At 36.5% G+C, this 25804-nt stretch overlaps 1 protein-coding gene across 1 annotated transcript in view; it reads left to right on the forward strand.

The window, feature by feature from the left end:
* The window catches only part of LOC139698628 (protein phosphatase 1 regulatory subunit 21), a 46165-nt gene extending 21705 nt beyond the window's left edge, over positions 1 to 24460 (forward strand). The window contains exons 9-16 of the mRNA XM_071597479.1: positions 64 to 200; positions 8316 to 8408; positions 8487 to 8614; positions 10008 to 10172; positions 11743 to 11940; positions 13291 to 13452; positions 17060 to 17206; positions 24015 to 24460. Of these exons, the coding sequence (XP_071453580.1) occupies positions 64 to 200; positions 8316 to 8408; positions 8487 to 8614; positions 10008 to 10172; positions 11743 to 11940; positions 13291 to 13452; positions 17060 to 17206; positions 24015 to 24275 (1291 nt within the window). The 3' untranslated portion in view covers positions 24276 to 24460. The remainder of the gene's footprint in view (positions 1 to 63; positions 201 to 8315; positions 8409 to 8486; positions 8615 to 10007; positions 10173 to 11742; positions 11941 to 13290; positions 13453 to 17059; positions 17207 to 24014) is intronic.
* The last annotated feature ends 1344 nt before the right edge of the window (positions 24461 to 25804 follow it).

The following is a 25804-nucleotide window of genomic DNA, read 5'->3' on the forward strand; positions in this document are numbered from 1 at the left end:
TAACTTGAGACAGTGCATATTTACTTGTATGTACTCACAATCGTATCCTTTTCCCAATTCAAGCATAGAAGAGGATTGCAAGAATTATGCTTGCGAAGATAGTTTGAAAAAGAAGAATATGGAAATTAGAGAGCAGCTTTCAACTTTCACTACACTCTTTGCCAAGCTGAATACCTATGTTGGCTTGCTGTCCATGCAAAGTATGTATGCCTCTGGTACCTTTTGCCTTTGCCAAAGCATAATTATACATTTTAATTTGTAGATAATGTATTTTCCCATTGATAACATGCACCTTATTCATAATGCACGCCCAGAACTTTGTAGTTATCATTATTATGTATAGATATCAAGTGCCCAGGGCTTCATAGTTATCTTGAACATGTATAGATGCCGTGCATTTGTATTTACATATATGTACGAGGGTCATCCGGAAAGTAGTACCCGTTCGTGCCGCATGAAGTGCTGATGACGCGAGTAGCCGCTGGACGAGGTCAGATAGCTTCAGTGGCTTGTCTGCCTTCTCTGAGCCAAGTTGCGTGACGCTAGCATTGCCTGTGTTGTTTCTGTGATTGTTTACAATGTTTAAAAAAATTGAGAACGCCGCCAGTTGTGAAGTGAGGGCAGTGATTAAATTCCTCAATGCAAGAAACGTTCGCCCATGTGATATTCATCGCCAATTAAAGGAGGTGTATGGAGACAATGTAATGGACGAGTCGTCTGTTCGGCGGTGGTGTCGCAACTTCAACATGGGGAGGGGGAACACACACGACGATGAGCGTTCGGGGAGACCGTCTGTCATTACAGACCAACTGGTGAGCTCAGTTGACGAATTCGTGAGGAACGATCGGCGCGTCACAATTGATGACATCTGTGAGCATTTTCCCAATGTTTCTCGAACAATTGTTCGTGAAATTGTTAAACACCATCTGCATCATGCAAAAATTTGTGCAAGATGGGTCCCTCGCGTATCTCAATGAGCTGGCGGCGAAGGACTATGCAGCAGGAATACAGAAACTTGTCACACGTTATGACAAATGCCTTAATTTGCTTGGAGATTATGTTGAGAAGTAGTTTAAAGTATCCTCTTTCAAATAAAATTTTTTATGTTTGTTAATATTTACTTTTGTCTTTTTATTTCACGAACGGGTACTACTTTCCGGATGACCCTCGTATGTACATATATATGTATATATATATATATATATATATATATATATATATATATATATATATATATATATATATATATATATATATATATATATATATATATATATATATATATATATATATATATATATATATATATATATATATATATATATATATATATATATATATATATATATATATATATATATATATATATATATATATATATATATATATATATATATATATATATATATATATATATATATATATATATATATATATATATATATATATATATATATATATATATATATATATATATATATATATATATATATATATATATATATATATATATATATATATATATATATATATATATATATATATATATATATATATATATATAATTTTTTTTTTTTTTTTTTTTTTTTTTTAAGAATCTACCGGTTAAGGTAGGTTTTTGGATGGACAAAACTACCAAACAAATATTTTATTACTCCTAACAAAACACAAAATCCATCATCCTACTCTATTTCAGGTCCCTCTTCATCTTTGAGTACTTTCTTCCTCCCTTCATCCCGTCCAACATCCCTATCCTGTTCCTTCCCTTTCCTCTTTTGCCCAACATTCTACCCTCTATCACAGTCTTCAACATCCCACTGCCGGTCAACACCCCCTTCATCCACTTTTCCTGCCTCCATAGGATTGCTCCCAACAAACCCCTCTCTTCGCCCACCATACCAAGTACTTCCTCATTTGTTTTCTTCTCTGTCACACGTTATGACAAATGCCTTAATTTGCTTGGAGATTATGTTGAGAAGTAGTTTAAAGTATCCTCTTTCAAATAAAATTTTTTATGTTTGTTAATAGTTACTTTTGTGTCTTTATTTCACGAACGGGTACTACTTTCCGGATGACCCTCGTATGTACATATATATGTATATATATATATATATATATATATATATATATATATATATATATATATATATATATATATATATTTTTTTTTTTTAAGGTAATCTACCGGTTAAGGTAGGTTTTTGGATGGACAAAACTACCAAACAAATATTTTATTACTCCTAACAAAACACAAAATCCATCATCCTACTCTATTTCAGGTCCCTCTTCATCTTTGAGTACTTTCTTCCTCCCTTCATCCCGTCCAACATCCCTATCCTGTTCCTTCCCTTTCCTCTTTTGCCCAACATTCTACCCTCTATCACAGTCTTCAACATCCCACTGCCGGTCAACACCCCCTTCATCCACTTTTCCTGCCTCCATAGGATTGCTCCCAACAAACCCCTCTCTTCGCCCACCATACCAAGTACTTCCTCATTTGTTTTCTTCTCTGTCCATTTCACCTTCTCCATTCTTCTCCACACCCACATTTCAAAAGCCTCCAATCTACGTCTATCCTCCTGCTTCAATGACCACGTTTCCGCACTGTACATAGCTACGCTCCATATCAAAGTTTTTACTAGTCTTTTCTTAACATCCTTACTCAAAATCCCTGTCATCAACTCCCTCCTCCTTGTGAAAGCCTCTGTGCCTAGCGCAATTCTTCTCCTTACGTCCCTACTACTTTGACCGTGTTGGTCCAAAACACTACCGAGATACGTAAACTGTTCTACCTGCTCTAGTTTTTGGCCTCCAATTTTCATGTTCATCTTGGCCTTTTTCTTTCTAGAAAATCGCATAACCTTTGTTTTATTAATATTGATTCTCATCCCATACCTGTCGCACTGAATTTCCAATTCACTAAGAATGCTTGCAATCCCTTGGCTGACTGGCAAACTAAAGCTTGGTCATCAGCGAACCTAACTGATTTTACGAATTCGCCACCCTCTTTCATTCCTATCTCCAGTTCTTCCCATGCCTCTTTGATCATTTCCTCTGCATACAGGTTGAACAGCAACGGTGATAATGGGCAACCCTGCCTTACACCCCTTCCTAACACTGCCCATCCTGACTCCCCGTTTCCCACCCGCACCTGAGCAGTCTGAGACATGTACAGGTTGCGGATTAGCCTCCTTTCCCTCCAATCTATTCCTATTTTCTGCAGAATAATCATTAGTTTTTCCCAATTCGCTCTATCAAATGCTTTTTCGAAATCTACGAAACAGGCAAATACCTCCTGGTTGTGTTCTATATTCCTCTCGATTAATAATCTCATTACTGCAATGGCATCACGCATACCTCTTGCCTTCCTAAACCCAAACTGATCATCCCCTTAGTAATCACTTGCCCTCCTCTATATCCTTTTGTTTATGATCCTGAGAACAACTTTAGCTGCGTGGGATATCAAACTTATTGTCCTGTAGTCCTCACATGATGTAGCCTGGTCTCACGAAGTCTTCCAGCCAGATTCCCTCCTCATAAATACTACGGATCAGCCCATATAGCCTCTTCCTCCCACATTTTCCTAAACATTTTAAAAGTTCCACGGGAATGTTATCCACCCCAACAGCCTTATTTAGTTTCATCTCCCTTAATGCCCTTTCTATCTCATTGTCTAGTATGCCTGGACCTAAGCTATCTTCCTCTACATCATGTTCCTTTTCAATGTCTAACTTTGTTGGTCTAAGCTCTTTACTATACAGTTCTTCTACGAGGGTCATCCGGAAAGTAGTACCCGTTCGTGAAATAAAGACACAAAAGTAAATATTAACAAACATAAAAAATTTTATTTGAAAGAGGATACTTTAAACTACTTCTCAACATAATCTCCAAGCAAATTAAGGCATTTGTCATAACGTGTGACAAGTTTCTGTATTCCTGCTGCATAGTCCTTCGCCGCCAGCTCATTGAGATACGCGAGGGACCCATCTTGCACAAATTTTTGCATAATGCAGATGGTGTTTAACAATTTCATGAACAATTGTTCGAGAAACATTGGGAAAATGCTCACAGATGTCATCAATTGTGACGCGCCGATCGTTCCTCACGAATTCGTCAACTGAGCTCACCAGTTGGTCTGTAATGACAGACGGTCTCCCCGAACGCTCATCGTCGTGTGTGTTCCCCCTCCCCATGTTGAAGTTGCGACACCACCGCCGAACAGACGACTCGTCCATTACATTGTCTCCATACACCTCCTTTAATTGGCGATGAATATCACATGGGCGAACGTTTCTTGCATTGAGGAATTTAATCACTGCCCTCACTTCACAACTGGCGGCGTTCTCAATTTTTTTAAACATTGTAAACAATCACAGAAACAACACAGGCAATGCTAGCGTCACGCAACTTGGCTCAGAGAAGGCAGACAAGCCACTGAAGCTATCTGACCTCGTCCAGCGGCTACTCGCGTCATCAGCACTTCATGCGGCACGAACGGGTACTACTTTCCGGATGACCCTCGTACATATTCCTTCCATCTCTCTTGGATCTTTCCTGTGTCAACTATTACCTTACCTGCCTCATCTCTAACTGTTAGCACAGATCTCCATTTCTTACTTCCCGATAAAGATTTAACTTTGCTGTACAGTGCACCGATTTCACCCTTCCTCAAGTGGTTAAGAGCATCCGCCCGGCAAGTGGAAAGATCCGAGGTTCGAGTCCCGGTCAAGGAAATATTTTTACTCTTGTGATCCGTTCGATTCCGCCTTCCCCACCTTTATTGTGTTCGTCCTTTATATGTGTTCCTATCCCTTTTCCTTATATCTGTTTCTGGATATATGAGTATTGATTCGCCGTTTGGCGGGATTTCGTGTTTGAATGTGTATTTGGCCAATGTGGCTCATCTCTTTCTTCTGGCTATGCGTGCCACGAAACGCACTGTTCCTTTCCTGTATGATGTTGTATGAATTCTAAACCACTGTCCTTTCCTCTTGTGTATTGTCTATTTCTCCTTTGGTGGGTGAAACAGTCCCCTGATGCCATCTCTTGGCTGAAAGAATCGGGGCGCTTGGCGACATATTAGACCCACGGATCTCAGGGTAAATTGACTATCCTCGATAGCTCAAGTGGTTAAGAGCATCCGCCCGGCAAGTGGAAAGATCCGGTGTTCGAGTCCCGGTTGAGGAAATATTTTTACTATTGTGATCCGTTCGATTCCGCCTTCCCCACCTCTATTGTGTTCGTCCTTTATATGTGTTCCTATCCCTTTTCCTTATATCTGTTTCTGTATATATGAGTATTGATTCGCCGTTTGGCGGGATTTCGTGTTTGAATGTGTATTTAGCCAATGTGGCTCATCTCTTTCTTCTGGCTATGCGTGCCACGAAACGCACTGTTCCTTTCCTGTATGATGTTGTATGAATTCTAAACCACTGACCTTTCCTCTTGTGTATTGTCTATTTCTCCTTTGGTGGGTGAAACAGTCCCCTGATGCCATCTCTTGGCTAAAGAATCGGGGCGCTTGGCGACATATTAGACCCACGGATCTCAGGGTAAATAACGTTTCCTCGATAGCTCAAGTGGTTAAGAGCATCCGCCCGGCAAGTGGAAAGATCCGAGGTTCGAGTCCCGGTCAAGGAAATATTTTTACTCTTGTGATCCGTTCGATTCCGCCTTCCCCACCTTTATTGTGTTCGTCCTTTATATGTGTTCCTATCCCTTTTCCTTATATCTGTTTCTGTATATATGAGTATTTATTCGCCGTTTGGCGGGATTTCGTGTTTGAATGTATGTATGTATATATATATATATATATATATATATATATATATATATATATATATATATATATATACGTATACATATGTATTTATATATATATATACATATGTATATATATATATATATATATATATATATATATATATATATGTATACATATGTATATATATATATATGTATATATATATATATATTTATAATTATGTATAATTGCATATAGTATGTGTAAAAATATGTCTATATCGGGCGTGTGTGTTTAAAAACACGCCTATGTTTGAATTTTTTCAATTTTCATTGCATAACGCGCATCATCAATTTTCAAGACTTTTTGCGTACTTATAATGACCTGAAAGTTTATTATATGAATGATAAAATGTGACTAGGCTGTTTATGATAAAGTATTAATTTTGTCCATTCAAAGATTTGTAATAATGGTATAAAAATTTTTCTATCAGAAATAATAAGTTGTGCTTATGTGCATTAAATTGTTCATTGACTGACTTGTTTGTCAAAAAAATGAAGGAAGGTTTCCTTTTTGCAAAGTGGTACTTACTGGTAGTGGTACTTAGATATGTGGTTGAAAAGTTATTTTACCTTAGTTTTTATGTCCTAAATCCGAAATTGCATTCACGTGGAATCATAATTTTGGAATAAGTTTATATTTGATTATTCTTTGTCATAGTTTATGCCTATTTGCTTGCAAATGACGTTAGTTGTCATTTGTGTCCTTTTATAACTAGTATTATGTATTTAATACCGTACATCATATCTAATAGATGAATAAAGTTATAAATTAATATAACCCTGATAATTAATCAATTAGTTTTTCCTTTGTTTTTAGCAAATATTAAAAATTGGTAAAAATATTAAATATTTAGGATGGGTCAGATCTGATACTTGGGTCGTTGTACAGGTATCAAAAAACTGGTCTTATGAAGTCAGCACTTGTGGCTGTCATTTTCATTAGTTCACAGTAGTATAGAGGTCCTTTTTTTACTGGTTTTTTGTCCATGAACCTTAGATTACCTTCATTAAACGCATTTGCTTGCCAAGCCCTCCAAAGCATGTTCCATTTGCATTATAAAGGCGACGTAATTGTAAATCATATTCAGCCTTCATTTCATGCTATTCTATCCTAAATTGTTCGCAATTGCCTCATCACTCATGGCTTCACCTGACACTCTTATCACAAAAATCATGTCTCCTCACAAATGGCTATAACCTACAACAACTTGCAGTGAAGTTCTTAGCATGTAAGTGTTTGGCAAATTTTTGTGCCAAATTTTGAATATCAGTACTATGAATTCCTACACCACTTAATTCCATCTGCACTTATCACTGAGGGATGATTTTGTCCAGGATTTCATCTTCTGATAACCTTAGTATTTTCTGAGGATTCCGGTAGGCATTCTAAACAAATTCAAATGTGAGAGCAAATACCTTGATTTTATCCTTCTTCTTTTTCAGATCAGGCGCTAAGTCTGTTTAGCAATACCAGGCTCATAAATCAAATTAGAGACAGAAATCCCAGGTTCCAACTTCTCAAGTACCTTAGCTTTGTCTACAATGTTCAGAGTTATGTGTTTTCTTTTAGAAACCCACTTTTTTAATGTCATTATTGTAGGTGAATTATTTTCTTTTTTTGCATTGGCATTTCATCAATATTAAATACAACTGGAAAAATATTGATTTTCTCTGGAAAATATCAAACTAAAAAGTTTTGGTGGAGAAATTCAACTATGATATGTAACAGTTGCCGTCTGGAACTGACCACTAATTCTTAAGCTATCTACATAGGATGCTAATGAGCATTGTGATTTTGCCCATTTATGTGTCTAAGTTCCAAATTTCATCTAACACATACATGTATATGAAACAAATGCAACTCTCCTGTAATATTTTTTTTATGGCCCAATATTTTCAGGGTTGCATTATGTGCACAAATTTTTTGCCGAGAGGTTCACAACTCATTTTGATTCATTATAAATTATTATAAAACTTTTATCGAGTAGATGAGGCAAAAAAATACAGTACTAAAATAATATGTACTAAAGTATTTAAGTACTAAAATATGATATAACATGTATGATATGTAGTAAGTCTTTCTCCTTCTTATTTCTCTCCAAATATGTCAGGAAAATATTTGGTAATACCCTTATTTACCTTCGAATAACTTGAAAAGTCATTGTCCTCTTAATATTCCTCGTGGAGAAGTTTGACACACCTCTCATTCCCATGGTCCCTCCATTTTCACTTGCAAAACAACAGGCTAACATTCAGGTAAAGTAGAACAGTGGGGCAACTGGGTTGTGATACCTGTGAGGCCATGTCTATTTTTATACTAGCAGATTGTTTGATTTGACGAAAATTGACTGATTTAAATAAATGTTTCTGTGCACACTTGGAGTCTTTCAAAGATTTTTTCCAAATTATTTACTACATTTAATCTTTTTTTATGTCTAGGGGCTCTACCTTCATCCAGTGTTTCAAGTGCTTCTCCATATGATTGATTGCTCTTGTTTTACTCAATTTAGGTAAACGTTCCTGCCAACATCCCAAGTCTTCACAAAAGAGATTCCTTTTGGAGCTGTCGGATGTGTTCACTTCCCTCCATCATTGTGCCAAAGGTTTGTTCTGAAAAACATAGGAAAGCTAACTGACTTATAAGAGTTAGCACTGATTTCCTTTTTTCCTCTCTCTTTCAGAACTTTCCAAAATGTATTGCTTAAAAGCTAGGTTGGAGCGAGATCTTCCAAGTGTCACTGAAAAAGCTAAGACCACTGATGAATGTCTTGTCAATTCCTTGCTTGCAGTTGTTACATGCACAGGAAAGGTTAGTGTCATCTTTGTGTGCCCTTTGTCAGTGTAGATTCCATGTAATGTACTATCTCATGCAATACTAATTGTTCACATCATGTGATTGTCAAATGCATTGTGGATCCCGTAAAAAAAACTGTAACAATTCAGGAAGACAAATATAAACCCTGAAACAAGTTTAACTCCTTAGCATCATTGATGCATCAAAAGTCAAGTTTTTAATTCCCACTAAGGCATTGGATGTTGTGTTTTTAAGGATTGTATGCTTTGTAGATTAATTGAACTCTGATTCATAGTCTATTTAATTATTGCTGATGTAACACATTTCAATGCTGGGAATGATTCTTGATGTTCATTGCTGTGAACAGTTCTGGTCAGCCACATGCAGTGGAATCTTTATCCCAGAACTCCTGGCCCCTGCAAAATCACTTGCTTTGTTAAGTTCTCATTGTTATCAATGTTGACATAATAATCACTTACTGAACAAGTCCAATGCTCCAAGGAAATCATGTCATCAATGTGGGCATGTACGTCAAAATTTTGAGGATATCAACAGGGAAACTATTAATAATAATTAATCGTACATTTTCCTTACTTTACAGAATTTTCGTTGCATGCATTATCACATTTTAATAATATGTTTGCAAATTTTCAGCAATTGATTTGTGTGACTAAACCGGGATGCACACAAACATGGGACGACATTGGCGAAATGTTATGCATCCCATCTAGGAATGGGTGAAGCATTTTAATGTCTTAATGGTCGTTTAAAAATTTCTTGCTAGATGATGGGCATTGACTATCTAACATTTAGTCATTATTCCAGTTCAAAATTACCAGCAATTTAAGTTTGCTATTGCGGCATTAATAAAAATAGTGTGTTTCACTAGTGTGCAAACAAATTGCAGAGCTAATAGTCTCACACGAGCAAATTAAAATGCCAATAATGTTTTAGTTGCTTTGATCCTGGCCAGCACTTCATATTTTCATCATTCATATCATTTTGTAGGAAATCTAGGTACTTCGTGAATGCCATCTGGTGCCTGACAATGAACAAAGATTACAAATGCACATATTGAAATTATTCATTACGTCCAGCTTGCTGTTTATTTCTTTTAAGTGGGAACATATGGCAACTGTGGATGAGAAAACTTATTTTTAATGTCAGAGGAATCCTCCATTCTTGCTTGGTGCGTTCAATAATAAGTTGACATACCAATTTATCCCCTTTTAATCATTAATAATAAGCCTAAGGTGTATTAGGCTTTGGTGTCAAGCTTAGACTGTTACCTTTCCTATTTTTCACTTATGCAAGCCCTTTTTTCCCTGATATTTTTTGCCTATAACTGCCTATGTTCATGGAAGTATAGATGTAAATCCATAGGCTAATGGACAGTGCTTCCTTTAAGCTTTCAGAGATCATCAGTGATAGTAAAGCTCAGTTGTTGAAGGATGGTGCTGCCACCAAAGGAGAGGAGAAAAAGACACCAAGAGGAAATTTGGGCTCCAATGCACATCCATTGGTGGGAGATTTCAAGAAAAGAGCTGCCTGCTATTTAAGTGTCCTGAACCAGGTGATTGATTGCCTTATCTAATCTGCAACTTAGTTGCGACAATATCTCTAAGACTTCTTAGTTTTTTAATCCTGAGGATGAGATATATATTATTATTTTTAATTAGAAAATTTTATATTTTTGTGATCTTGTTTATGAGCATTTTAGTTGACATTATGTGCTAATTTCACACACATCATATCATCATTGCTTTCCTATTATGCTAAAATAATGTGTATGGAAATAATCTTGCAATACAGCAGCCTGTGAAAACCAAAAGAACCAAAATACTTCTTGCTGTAAATATACTTGTTAGCCTTATTCTCCCAAGTTAGGATAGGTTTGTGATTAATTCTAGCGCTATTCACTAATGTAATAATAATAATAATCTTTATTCATCAAAGAGCAGCACTTGCCACTATATGTAGATAGGAGTTCTGACTGTTCTTTATTTAAACTTCATTTTCATATGTTGTCATAGAACTGTGTATCATGTTTGTACACTGAGCTTCAGCGTAAGTGAATGGTGTGTTTTGTTTTCATCCTGAGCTTTGTGTTTTGTTTGCTAATTGCAATGATTGTAGTTTGATTCCTTAATTGAAGTTGAAAGCCTGCTGACTTTTTCGAATTTCAGTATCAAACTTAAAAAGTAAGCTGTTATCCAGAAATTACCTCTCTTTAACTGTTGACTTTGTTATCAATAAAATTCCATCTTTGGTGACCTTAATTTTTTTTTTACATTCTGGACACTGGACCTCTGTTTTAAGATTGAAGGTACATGAGTCTCAGTATTTTAAGTTCAAATGACAAGCAGGCGAGCAAGCTAAATGATTGAAGTATTGAAAGTGAAAATAATGGCTTGGCTCAAATTTCATAATATTAGCTTTAAATCATAAACTTGGTGAAAAAGGTCTCTAATTGGTCCCTTTTTAATTGCAGAAGTCTTTAAAAATGGTCACTACAGTAAGTGGTAGCCCAAAATATAAATTTCATTAGGTTTTTATGGAGAAATTTACTCTCTTAGTACTGTAACTCTTGTTTCATATTTTGTAATACTCGGTGCATGCAATACTATATTTCAGCTCTCATGACCAATAATTTAGTTTTGTAAAACATTTTTTTGGAATGAGTTCCAAAATAAGAAGTGATAACTGTAGTTTGATAGTTGATAAACCCTATACACACCTCCTGAGCAAGACAGGTATGACCCAATGCCACCTTCAGCCATAAATTTATTTGTTTGCTCCTGAAATCTGGTGAATATATTGAGAGTGATATAATAAAGGTATGGCATAGCTGTAATTTTATATATTTATTTTTCAAATTAGCATGGCCCAGAGGTGCCTGTGTTCAAGTGTGGGTAATGCATATGGGGCATCAATCAAAGTTGTGTTATTTTGTGAGTTCCAGAACTTTCAGGGAAACTGCTAATGGTAAGGTGAAAGAAACTGCTCCTATACTGAAAGTGTAAATCACACCCTTGTGGAGGTATTGCAAGTACTCCAGCTTATCTAAACAATTGTTTGAGCGTAAGATCATTCTTTTTACAGTTGCTCTGGAATCAATTTGATGTATTATTTTGTGCAATCAGGAAGGCGAGCAGGAGAGTGTGCCATATGAAGAGGCCTTGTGGGCTCGAGAGGAGGCTCGCAGTGGGGTTGCAGGCAGGGTGGCCCTGCAGCAGCAGTTGGAAGGCAGCCAGCATAGGGCAACACGCCTAGAGCAGGAGGTGGAGCATTGGCGACTGGAATTTCAACTGCTGCAGCTCAAGTATTCTAAAGAAATCCAGGTGATTAATTGAGAAAATATGTGGATGCTCAGTTTCACTTCTTTTAACTCTTTTAATGTCATTGTATCTGCTCACCTTGAGAATCAAAGTAATCTGAATAGTTGTTGAAATTTTGGATATTGTGGCCATATTTTTGGATATTTTTAATTTTCTAGAGGCATAAATATCAAGATCTGATTTTAATTTGATCTTTTCATTCGTTAGAATTCAACTAAATACTGAGGTAGCAGTAGTTTTTATGGGAGGCAACCGACAGCTAAGGTCATTTGCACCATTAGGGATGGATGGAAAAGGAAGGGTGGAGGGAAACCGGGCATCGGCATTAGCCTACTCTTGGGGAAAGGTTCCAAGGGGTCTGCAGTCCCATCCGACAGACGTTGTACTCACTCAAAGTGCTCTCGACAAAGCACCCCAGCTAGGGATCGGGATACTGCTGAAAAATATTTGTTATCTCAGAATTTGAACCTGGGCCCTCTCAGTGGGAAGCCTGTATGTTTGCCACCGCACCATCCCGATTCCCAATTCTGGGGTGCAGAAAATAGAATTTTCGAAGAATGCCCAAATAAAAATGACAAGTGAAAATAAGGATGTTATTTGTATTGGAAGCTCGAAAGGTATATTGGAGATTTAGGTCAGGGTGATTTTAGAGTAAAGATTTTTAGAAGCTTCATGAGATATGATTCAAATTGATTTTTCCCTCTCAATTGCCCATCCGTAGTTGTTATGAAATTGGATTGGAATCAGATCAGTCCATGCATCTTTAAGAATTGGAAGAAGCTTGAGTAAACATGATGATATTGTAATGTGATACCATCCCCACATGCTGCTCTGCATTCTCTCTTTATCTCGCTGATCTGTCACAACTCAAATGGGGTCGTGAACTCTTCACCTTTCGTCCAGCTGTTCAAGTTATTCTCCCTCAGTTTGTGATGTTTAGCAGCTCCTCCAAAAACAATTGTTCGCTGCCTTTTTTTGTTGGTTCATTGTCTTTCAGTCCATCCCAGTATGTTAAGCAATGGCCGAGGTGTTGTAATGGCATGCATTGTTGGGGTTGTCAGCACAACATCCTGCCAATATTATTTTCCCTCCCACATTAAGCTGATCCTATTTCCCAGTGGGGTTAGTTACTTATTTGAAATTGCTCCTGGTATTGGGTCTTCCTCAAGGAGGTGGAGATAAAGAATTGCAATAAGAGTCTGTGCCATGTGAATTATAAAGTTAGTCGCGCATTAACCAATATTCACACTTAACTCTAAGCTCTGTTTCATTGTCAATGGTAGTTAGTGCATCTTTCAAACAAACTTGTATAGAATTGTGGAGTTATGCTTTCTCTTATTTCCCTCATTTCAGAAATCTCAGGAAGTAAAGGATCAACACCAGCCTGATGATGAATCAAGTAATAGTGTGGTGAATGCTGTTAAGATGCAAAATGCAATCGTCAATGAGACAGCTTGTGACCAGTTACCCTCCTCAAATGAAATGATGGCATCTCCGATTATAACATCTAATATGGTGCGTTCTTAAACATAGTCACTCTTTGTTTTAAGTATTTATCTATGGGGAAAATGACATTGACATTAAATAATTGTTTTATGAATGCCATTAATTAAAAACAATAAATCCATAAACTATTTTACAATCAACTTCTATAGACTGGCCATTTGAGTTTACTCTTCATGATTTCAATGCTTGTAATCTGATTTCATTTGTATGCAATATTTTAATGAAACAATTAATAATGTAATGCCATGTATCAAAAGCAAAAAAGGATGCTGGCTTATTCTGCAGTTTCTACAGCATGAGTTTGATTAAGGTACTCTTTTTTAGGTTTCTCCGTGTTCTTAAATTCTTGATGACAATTTTTTCACCAGATCTGCAGGCATCCTTAGGTCAGGACCAGCTTGGTCTGAATATGCCTCCCGGCCCAGAGGTGAAACTGTTGTACAGAATGACTATTTATACTGGAAAAAATATGAAAGAAGAATGGTTTTAGGATATTGGCTTGATGAGTTACCTACTTCTTCGTAGTATCATGAACTAACTATGTGTAGAGTGCTCAAATTAATTCCCTAAAGATAAATGTGTGTTCTGAAATTCTCCTCAAAACAAGTGGTGCTACAATTGTGTTTTCTTTTTTAGCAGACTACTGTCCACTGACCTATATTCAACACAATGATTCCCTTCTAATTACTGGGGTCTTATCTGGCAAAATCGTGCCTCTTTAGCCCACATACCACCACCGCCTTGTTATATTCGGATGTTATTGTTGACGATTTGTAGCATAATGGTTCAAAATGCAATCACATTTTCATTAACAAATTGATTAGTTTCAGGCGTGATGTGGTGGAATTCAAATATAATGAAGAGCAGATAGTAACAATTTTCCACTTGATAAGTTTAATTTTAAGAACTGTTTGTAAAACTTTAAACTTTTCATTTTATAATCCTATGCCAACCTTTCTCTTCTCCCCTCCCTCTTTTCCATCCAATTCCACCCCCCCCCCCCCCCTAGCTTCCAGATGCCATTTCTACTGCCTATATGTATGTGTTTGGTGATTCACCCATCTGAGCCTCTGAGACTTCATGTACTCTTTCTTCAACATGTTTCAAACTCTGAATTTCGCATCCTATTGGTTGGTTGGCCAACCTTCCCCTCTCCTCTGTCCCTCCTTTCATTCCACATCCACTACCCCTTCTTGGGGTGCAAAAAATGTATATTAGATGGCACTTGAATTCATTTTGTTACCTGAAGATGACGTAATACCCTAAAACCCAGTAGTAAAATTAGACTTACATAGTGGAAACTTGTTACTATCTGTTCTTTATTACCTTTTCATTAGTTTCCTATCTTGAACTAAAATATCCGTGTTGTCTTTTGATATTGTTTTCAATTTTCAGCTTCTTGTAAGCATTTATGTGATAAATTCAACTCATAATTTAGGTATGTGTTAACATTGATCATCTGTAATCAAGTCCTTCACAATGTCTTTCTCTCGTAATATTGGTCTGATTATTTATTTCTTCTTGATGTGTCTATTACTTGGCAAAAATATTTTTTGGATAAATTTAGAGGAATATCTATGAATGATCTATTAAACCTATGGGACTGTGGTCAAGGCGAATGAGGTTGCTTTGGATGCATGCAAAATTGTCATTGCAACAGATGGACCAGGATGGAGAGTCCTTCTTCATAATTTTCAGATTGTCGTTATCATATATCTTGATTAATGAACATAAAGAAAATGCTCTACTAATAACTTTAAGTTAATCAAGACTTCAAATGTTTAAATAATGTGATATAGGTATAATTTCTTCCTGGTGCACTAACAGGCAACTCTAAAGAGGCCCAAAAGCACACCGTCCAAAAAGTATTCTGTGATTATAAATGTAGCTACTTCCATGTAAGGATGAATTTATTCTGTTCAACTGTAATATTGGTCCAATGCAATGCATTCAGGGTAGATATACTAGAAAAGAAGTTTTTTGTCAAGTGATCAAGTTTTGTAAACATTTTGAATCTCAACCGAGATTCTTCAGTGGGTGTGTGCCCATTGGTAATAGATGCAGAATCTAAGAAATCATCCTTGCATTGTGAGATGCAGAGCTTCTGCATAACAGAGGTTGTTGTGGCAGATCTTCTGCACAAATATGATGGTCCACTGGATATTCTTCGATACTCACTCAGTGCATGACTTCATTTCTGATCACTATTTTTCCATGCTTCGCATTTGGTCAATAACAAATATCTGGTTGTTATCTCTAAGGGCAATTTAAATCAAGTGGCTTATTAGAAACCATTATAACTTATTCTAAAGCTTGCAAATTTTTCTGTGTTTGCTGAATGATGGGGAGCCAAGTATTAGGAGCATCCACGTATCAATTAAATGGGTGTAATCACAGGCTATCAAAATGGACTGTTCATTATCAGAGTTTGTGCTGAAAGTTTCAATATAAATCTCAATACAAAGTGTTTTGCACATCTATTATTATTTTGTTTTAAAAATTTTTTATCTTCAGCAAGCATATTATAATTACTTGTGAAGTAACAGGCCAGGTGTCTGTTTATCAGTATTCACATGAACTCTGTTGTGAAACTTGCCAATGAATTTCAATGGTATGGAGTTAAGACAAATTTTATTCGCCACATAGAATTTCTGAAGGTTCCCAAATGGCACATTTTATTTTAGTGAAGTACAGTTTTGTCTGACTAGATCCATGTATTTTAGCCCATGTGGCTAGTTGTTGGGAATGCATATTACACTGCATTCATGAGATCATGTGCATTTTGCTTCGTCTATTATTGATTTGCACCCTTTTGTAACTGCTTTATTGTCTCCACATTTCTCCTTTTCCCTCTTTCCCTTCTCCTTCTCACTTTCTATACACATATTTGGCGAGGGAAGCTCCTTATGCTCCACTCAATCTTCAAGGCGGTCAAAAGTTAACACAATGTTGCCAAATGTCATAATAGCTAAGGAGCATCATGAAATAGAGCCGCCACGGGTCAATGACAGGCCCACTGTGGCTCTATTTAGTATAATCGGTTACTCTGTGTTGATATATGTATTTATGCATAATTTCAACTTGAAGTTACCTAAGTTGCAATCATTCATCAATCTTTCAATGAATTATTTTCAAGGAAATGTAATTCCCACTCGTTAATTAGTTGTAAATTATGGATAAACTCTTTTGCATCTCTGATATTAAGATATTGAATCCCAAAAAGGCAGTTACTCTTAAAAGGCTCTACAAATGATATGCATTTCTCTCTAATCTAAAATTTACTAATAGTTTGAATTAAACCCCTTTAATTTTTTTAACCACTTATATTAGCTTGAGTTTTAACATTATTCTTCGCAGATATGCCGGAATCAAAAGACAGTATTGTTATCTTAGCACTTATTCATAAGATAACAAATGTGAAAGTAACTTTGAGCATGCAAAAATTAAAAAAAGTCGTGTTATTCAATTTGATGATATCTGTAATAATATGTTCTCATAGAAAACCTCCAAAACATGTATCAATTGTATTAAGTGTAAGTTCTCATATATGAGAATAATAGTGCTTAACCATGCAAAAAACTATTTCTAAGGAATTACTAAAATTTTTTCTTTGCAGTTGGGCAAACTTGAGCAAGCAATAGATATTCCTGAAGAAGTATATGCCAGAGAAAAGGAAGTAAAGGGTTATTTCATCCAGAGGATTAACCAGCTTGTTGCCGACAGGCAAGTCTCTGAGAGCAAGGCGCTGACTCTGCATTCTGAGGTGAGTGGAGTAATGAAAATGAACCATTCAACAAGTACTTTCATTGCAATATTTGTATAGTATCTAGAAATTCAAAAGTGGTGATTTAATGAAAGTGGAGGAATAAATCTTAACTGAACCACATGGTGCAAGCCAATCTTAATCATGTACATGTACTATATTTCATAGGAAAGAGACTAATGAGCAATAATAAGATTTATGACATTGCCTGTTTTATGAAACCTGTTGATAATTATAAATGATCAGACTGCAGTGGGAAAAATTACTACAGATATTTCAATAGACAGTAACAAATACATGTCTAATATTTTTTATTCGTGTCACAATACAATTTTAGTGTATATCATAAAGTCAAAATGATTTTGCCCTCCATTTATGGCCAAAGAAAACTATTTCCTATTAAGGAAGTTCCTTTCATTATTATTATTATTAAAATCCACATGTGCTGATAGACAGTGTCAGGTGGCACACATGTCCCAAATAATCACAAAGGTAAAATCAGTCATTAAACAAAAGGACACTGAAAGGGAACTTCAAAACACAAATCTTTTTCACAAAACAAGAAAATCCCCATCTCATTGGCATCAATCGATAAGCAGTAAAATAAAATATATAAAAAAAATTAAGCTGTTACGTATAATTTTACTCCATACATCAATCAAATTATTACATATATTCCTGACATCTTTTCTTAAAAGTATGCACTCTGTTAGGAAAGGGCTCGAATATTTTTGCAGGTAAGGTGTTCCAATCAACAATTGTTTTATTTAGAAAAGAAAATTTTTTTAATTCGTTCTTTGTGCCTGGCATTTTACCTTAAATTTATGGTCATTTCTTCCTATAAAATTTGGGTTCCCTGCCTCTTTCCTAAGATCTGCCCAAGCTTTCTCCCCCTTCAGAATGCAGAACATTCCACAAAGTCTGCTTACTTTCCATCTAGTTTTTAGATGTTCCCAGCCCAGTGTTTCTAGCATGTCAGACACACTCTCCATCCTCCCATGCTTCCCCAGTACATATCGGGTAGCCTTCCTTTGCACCTTTTCCAGTTTTTTTATATGACCTTCTTCATGAGGGTCCCATACAAGAGAAACATACTCTAAAATTGGTCTTACCAGGGTCTGATATGCCTTTCTATTAGTTGCTCTAACGCTCCCTTTGAGGTTTCTTATCACCCAATGAAGAGTTTTGAAAGCTTTTTTAAAAATATACTCCACGTTTAGCCCCCACTCTAAATCCTTAGTTAAATATACACCTAAGTATTTGCAGCTATCACTTCTAGGAATGAAATTTTCTGAGAATTTATAGTCCCTATTGTTTCCATTTACCTTGTTACTAAAAGTGATGGATTTGCATTTGCTAACATTAATATCCATCCCATTATTTGTCACCCAATCTGCCATGTTAATAATGTCCCTTTGAAGTATGCCATGGTCACTGTCATTTTCGACTTTCCTGTAGATAATACAGTCATCAACAAAAGGTCTTATCTGAGAATTAATATTTACTGGGAGATCATTTATATAGATTAAAAACAAGAGCGGGCCAAGTACGCTTCCTTGTGGGACTCCCGATGTTACCCTTGTTTTTTTCGGAATACCCTTCTCCTAATTTGACCCTTGTGTTCAACCTTCCATGAAATTTTTGACCCAAGAGATTACTCTTCCATCTGTATGTAGCGGCAATTGGCCCATCTTAAGCATTAAGCAATCGTGGTCAACTTTGTCAAAGGCTTTTCCTAGGTAGACTATTATAGCATCCACTTCTATTCCTGCATCCACAGAGTCGAACAATTCTTGGCGAAACACTAATAGTTGAGTTTTGCAAGAGTGCCCTTTTCTAAAACCGTATTGGCGACTGTACAACCAATTCTCACTCTCCCACTAATCCCAGAGATAATCAGCCATTATCTTTTCTAATAGCTTGCATACAACTGACATCAAGCTGACCGGTCTATATTATCAACTAGTGCCTTATCTCCTCCTTTGAAAATTGGCGTAACATATGCCTCCTTCCAAGCATTTGGCCGGGCATTATTGTTTTAGGTAACATTGAATAAATGATTTATATAATTTGAAACATACACTACCACCCAATTTAAGCAAGTCAATTGAAATACCATCTGGCCCTTTTGACTTATTTGCCCTCATTTTCATAATTTTTTTATAAATTTCTGCGATCGTCGTTTTAATACTTTTGGTAATACTTTTATTTAATATTTTTTTGCCTTCTTGTTGACTCAGAGATGTATCTACAGAATCCATTTTGTTTACCGTCACCTTAAATACACTTGCATACCAATTATTAAACGCATTAGCCTTTTCCAAATCAATTTTCCTTAGTCAACAATTAGTGTTCCATCCTCTTTTTAAAGCTGTTATGTTTTCCCTGTTGTCTTTCCTCCTTCGGAGGTACTTATAAAATTTATTTCCATTATCTATCCCGATTATGTTCTATAGGAAACTTTCTTAGGCTATTTTCTTCTCTATTTAATTCACGAACTAATTTTTTGTAAATTATGAGCCATTCCGAACTCTCGTCCTGTTTTTTGTGAATCACTCTTAGTTTTTTTCTTCAAGGATCTGATTTTGCGGTTGTAGAACTCTGGGTCAGTATTTTCTTTAAGAATTTTTTTTGGGACAAAGTTACTTAATCCCTCCTCCAATACACCCTACCTACACCCCCTTAAATGTTTTCCAGATTTCTTCTACATTCTGCCCACCACTTACCCATTCCGAATACTTTTCCCTTAAAAAGGTCTGGAATCCTTCCCTATCTCCACGTTTATATTGCCATACTGTCTTTTTGTTTACTAGCCCCTTATACTGAGCCCTCTCCCAGTTTAGATACATACGCTCAGCTGAATGGTCACTTATTCCTGGAAGGACCTCGACTTCCCCTACCCACTTTTTCAGTCTCACAAGTATGACGTCAAGGATGTTTCCCCCGCCCGTGGGTTTTTCCACCATCTGTACAAAACCCTCCTTGTTTATAAGACGACTAATGATTTCTTGGGCCTTCCCACCCCCCACTGTGACCTCGTCTGCCGACCATTGAATACCTGGAAGGTTCAAGTCCCCCGCTATGAGGGTATGATCCTCAGGGTTAGCCGAGCATATGTCTGCTAATGCCTTGACTGCGTACATCCCTTCGTTGGGGCTTCTGTGCATAGCAACTATTTTTAAAATTTTCCCTCCATTCCTACCTTTAAGATGAACACACATCATCTCACAATCATTTCTTACCCATTCCAATGGACTTATTAAGTTTTTATCTACACATATGAATATCCCTCCACCACGACCATCCCTATCCCTTCTGTAAACTGCCAAATTTTGAGGAAAAATCTCGTTTGACATAATGTGATCACTTAGCCACGACTCCGTGCCTATCACAATATCCGGATTACATGCATCAACTAATGTTTCGAAATGGCATACTTTATTTAGAATACTTCGGCAGTTTACCTGCAAAACTATTAAGCCCTTACCTTCTTTTCCTTTGGTATTGTGAGGTCCACCTCTTGTGCCCATGACAGGTTTCCCTGCTCACTGAGCTTAGTGTGACATTTTTAAACAGATTTGACAAAACCAGGGATCCCTTCCTGTTTAAATGCACTCCATCGCGGCCCAAGTGTCTGTCACCGACCCAACAATTTGGGTCCACAAATGTCAGACTTTGTTTCATGCAAACCCACTCTATTCCTTCGTTTATGCCGTCAGTTCTCTTCCAATGTATGTCCCTTCTATGAAGAATTCCACTAATGACAATTTGAGCACTTTTGAACTTATTTTTGGCTGAGGTCGCCAAATCCCAAATAAAACCGATTAGATGGTCTTCTGACTTAGCACTTTTTACGTCATTTGTCCCTATGTGAATTATGACAACACTTTCATCACCTTCACTTGCCATAATAGCTATTTATTTGTCCAATTGTTCCACTCTTATCCCCGGAAAACACTGAATGCCTTCATTGATACTTTCGCCACAACCTCTGACGAAACATATAATGGAATCACCAAATATTTTCACTTTGGTTGACCCTGGATCACCAAGAGACGTCCCCTACCTTGACACTATGTCCTCCCTCATTGGAATCACTTCCCTCTTCGGTCTCACGTTTATCCTATCCTTCCTTTCATCTCCTCGCTTCTTTGGCTGCTCTCTCCGTAGAATGCTTTCCTGTATTCCTCCAGCCCGATCAGCATCTGCGTCACATGAGCTTGTTTCACTTCTGGTCAGCCTTAAATCTTCCGGTTTCCTCTTATCACACCTTCGGACAAAGTGGAGATCATCTTCGACTTGCTGTTTCACCTGCCGCCTCATCTCTGTCAATGCTTTCAGTTCCTCATTTTCAGCGGAAAGGCTGAAAATTGTCTTACAAGCGATGTTTAAATCCACTTGCAGCTTTTCAATTACCTCCTCTTTTTCTTTTAAACCTCTTTGATTCTTCTGACTTTCACACTTACTGCACTGCCAATTGTCACTCACGCAATCCTCCAGTTTACTCTTAGAGCAATTAAAGTGGTACGAAGAGCAACAGACTCTACAATGGACTCCATTTCTCAATTTTCTATGGCAAATAATACACTTTATATCCACCGCCATGCCCTTTCCCATTTCGCCTATGGGAGGATGCCTTCTAGCGGTCACTAATCCTCTCGAGCGGTCGCTAATGTGCTGCTTAAAAACACGTCTGTATCCCTTGAAGGTCCGTGAGTCAGTCTTCTTTATGCATAGTCACTTGTCAAAACAAAATGCATACAAATATAAATGAGTGATAGGAGGCAACACCTTCAATTGCTATATCAATTGGAAATAGATGTCTTATTTCTGTACGTGCATTTATTCATTGTCTACCTGACTACAGGGCTCTCTTGAAGAGACTGGGAAACAGCTTTTAGGTATAATTTGCCTATGCCTATATTGATCTTACTTATTTTCATCTCGATGAGAGCATTCTACTACCTTGATCAAAAATTTCCCGGAATTTATTCAGAAAATTAAAAATACAAGTTTATTCATCTAAATCTATATTGTCCCCTTCAAAGTAATCCCCATCGACTGCAACACACTTATGCCAGCGCTTGATCCAATCCTCGAAACATTTTTTATATTCGGTTTTCGGTATGTCCATCAGTGCTTCCTGCGATTTTTCCATTACTTCCTCTCGGCTGCTAAAACGCGTTCCCCGTAATGGTTTTTTAACTCGATTGAACAGAAAGAAGTCACAGGGAGCCAAATCAGGTGAATTCGGTGGCTGTTGGATGGTATTTGTTGCATTTTTCGTCAAAAAATTACGAATAATGATAGCACTGTGCGACGGTGCATTATCATGGTGCAAAATCCACGAGTTTTCTGCCCACATTTCTGGTCTCTTTCGGCGAATTGCTTCACGCAAACGTCTCATAACGCCCAAATAATACTCTTTGTTTACTGTCTGGCCTTCTGGCAAAAATTCATGATGCACTACACCGTTGTAATCCATGAAAACCGTCAGCATTGCCTTCTTTTTTGACTGAAAACGACGTGGTTTTTTTGGTCTCGGCTCATTTGGTGAACGCCATTCACTTGCCTGATGTCTGGATTGCGTGTCGTACTCATAAACCCACGTCTCGTCTCCAGTAATGATCCTTTTGATGAATGTGGGATCGGATTCAGCCTCGCAAATCATGTCTTTTGCGACGTCAACACGGTCTCTTTTTTGCATGAAATTGAGGTCTTTTGGCACCAACTTTGCTGCTACACGACGGAAACCCAAATCATTAACCACAATGTCTTGGGCGGATCCATAGGCAATGTTCAAGTCATCCGCTATTTCTCTGATGGTTAATTTGCGGTTATTGACCAACATTTCTTTTACTTTATCAATTTTTTCACCGACTTTCGATGTCGATGGTCTGCCACTGCGTTCATCATCTTCGATTGACTCACGACCACTTCTGAACCGCTCGTGCCACTGGTAAACGACCGTTTTTTTAGAGAATCGTTGCCGAAACACTTTTCCAACATTTCCAACGTCCGTGCGCCACTAAATCCGTTTTTTACGCAAAATTTAATACAAGTTCGTTGTTGCAAATTTAAATCCATTTCTGCAATTGTAAAAAATCGCCAACACACACAGAGATAGATGTACTCTTGGCTACGTAACTTTTGCAAATGTCAAGTTATGACACTAAGATTTAAAGGGAATATCAACAACAGATGTACCAATTTAACAAAAAAAACAGAACTCAAATCGGAACGATGGGAGCGCCACACGGTGGTTATTCCGGGAACTTTTTATCAAGGTAGTATTCTGCCCTATTTTTTCCCATTTTGTCAGTGAATTATGTCGACAAAAGAGAAGTCAAGGCCACCATGTTATTGACACTCAACTCTTGGAGGGTGGATGGATATTATATTCACCCAAACAACGGGCCTGAAAACTGAGACTCTTTGTAATGCCAAGTTCCCTCACTTATCCCTAATGCTTGTTGAGATCACATCTGAAATGCGTATTAAGAGGCCATAAGTATGAATAGATTTTATTTTAATTAGGGTCACCCTAGTGTTCTCTTCTGAAGGTTCAGATAACAGGGAGTTTAGAGACCAATTAAAAAAGTTAATTCTTATTCTAGTTAGTCAAAAAGAGAATGAAGTTTAAATTAAAAAAACATTCAAAATCACACCAGGCCCTTCATGGTTAAATATGCTAATGCTTTTAGTAATAATTTCAACTTTTGAATGTAATAATTTTGCATTTTAATATTTCTTAGTGCACACATATTTCATGTATTCATTCATTGTGATTTTCTTGTACTTCCCCTAGTTAACTATGCTTCACAAACGTTTGGAGTTGTGCCATGACAGCAAGGTAGAGCTTGAGTCCACCAAGGAAAAGATGGCCGATCATCTGAAGGATCTCCAAGAAGAGTTGCAAACAACTACCCAGAATTATGAGTCACAGCTTAGTATGATGTCAGAACACCTGGCAAATATGAATGATAAGCTGACCATTCAAAAAGACAAAATTGATGAATTAACCTACCAGCTAAACAACAAAACTAGTCGAAAAGGAAAATTAAAATAGAGGTTTATTATGATTTATTTTGAAGATATTTTCATTTTTATTCCTCTTTATATTATACATATTATTTATAACATTCCAGTGCTGTTTGCCATATGTAGCCTTCTTGTTGATGTTTATATTGTTCAGATCATATGCATATTTTGTTTTGGAGCACTTTCAAATGTGAAATAAACAATTTATATGGATTTCAGTGATGCATTTACTCCATTAATAATACTTTTGCTTATCTGTTGGTCCATTTACAGGGAGTATGCCAAGCAGAGAAATCTTGAAATTTAATGAATAAAAATCGGAAAACTTTGTGGACAAAATTGGGGAATCCATGCAGTCAAGCTTTTAATCTGTAAGAATATTCATTGTCTGAATGGGAACAGTTTCTCTAGTGCCTGTGAACCATCCAGTAATTTCATTTTCTCTGACAAAATTGGAATTGTACTGGAAATTTATAAACATTCATGAAATTCGAAAAAATATATATCTTTCAGGTGAAAGATACTCACCTTTATATTGCTGGTAAATATGTAATGTATTACATAGGTTTAGGTGTGGCCATGACCTAATAATAGCACTTTTCTACTGAATAATCTTATCTTATCTTGTAGAAAAGTACTATTATTTGGTAACGATGTAAAATATTCTGAATAATAAAAGGAATAGAATTTTCATAGGTTATTGTTATGCAGCAATAATCTCGCAAAAAGAATGAACAATTACAAGCCCTACTATGCTGAATTAGTACCTCTTAAAATAATTATATTTGTGTTTGTGTGAATATGCACCAAAACTCCGGACAAATGAAGCATTATTATTATTACCTATTTGATGCCTGGATACTGGAGATTAAGGCTTTTGGTTGGTGGGTAGAATCTTATCTTATTTTGCCATCTTTCCAAATCAGTCCTTTTTTGGAATCCTTAATTTCAGCATAGGAATATATGCTTGAATTTATTCAAATAAACTTATACATTGTACAAGTGACAGTAGCTTAATGATTGGAAAAAAATAAAAATTAAGTAATAGACTTAAAGCACTTTGGGAATTAAAACAGTTGAGCTAAATTTTAGCAATGGAAAAATAATGATGTTATGTAGTTTCTAACCCGAGTTTATTGGTTCACTATTTGTACTTTTTTCTACTCAACTGGGAGTTCACATTCTTCCATTTATTTTTTTTACCATCTTTCTAATCATATTTTCTGGAATCCCTGGTTTCATAAGCCTTTTTATTTTATATTTACCATTCGTATGCCTTTATCCTTGTTTGAAATATCCCAACTTTCTTTTACTTTACCTGCCTCACTAAGTATTTAATCAACTGCCATGCCAACTGATGTATATCAAAATGCCAGGATTCCAGATTGTAAAACCCTTTTGCCTGATCTGGAACATAAACACATAAATATGTAGAAGAAAAAAAGAAGAGATGATAAATTATGGCTATTAACTAATATAGTAAAATAAACTGGTGGAAGCAGTGTGTGGAAATGGAGAGATCTTAGAGACAGAGTGACATGGGTGCTCCAGGCAGAA

This window comes from Hetaerina americana, unplaced genomic scaffold (assembly GCF_022747635.1).
Source record: "Hetaerina americana unplaced genomic scaffold, ioHetAmer1.1.p SCAF_9, whole genome shotgun sequence".
In the NCBI taxonomy this organism is placed as follows: domain Eukaryota; kingdom Metazoa; phylum Arthropoda; class Insecta; order Odonata; family Calopterygidae; genus Hetaerina; species Hetaerina americana.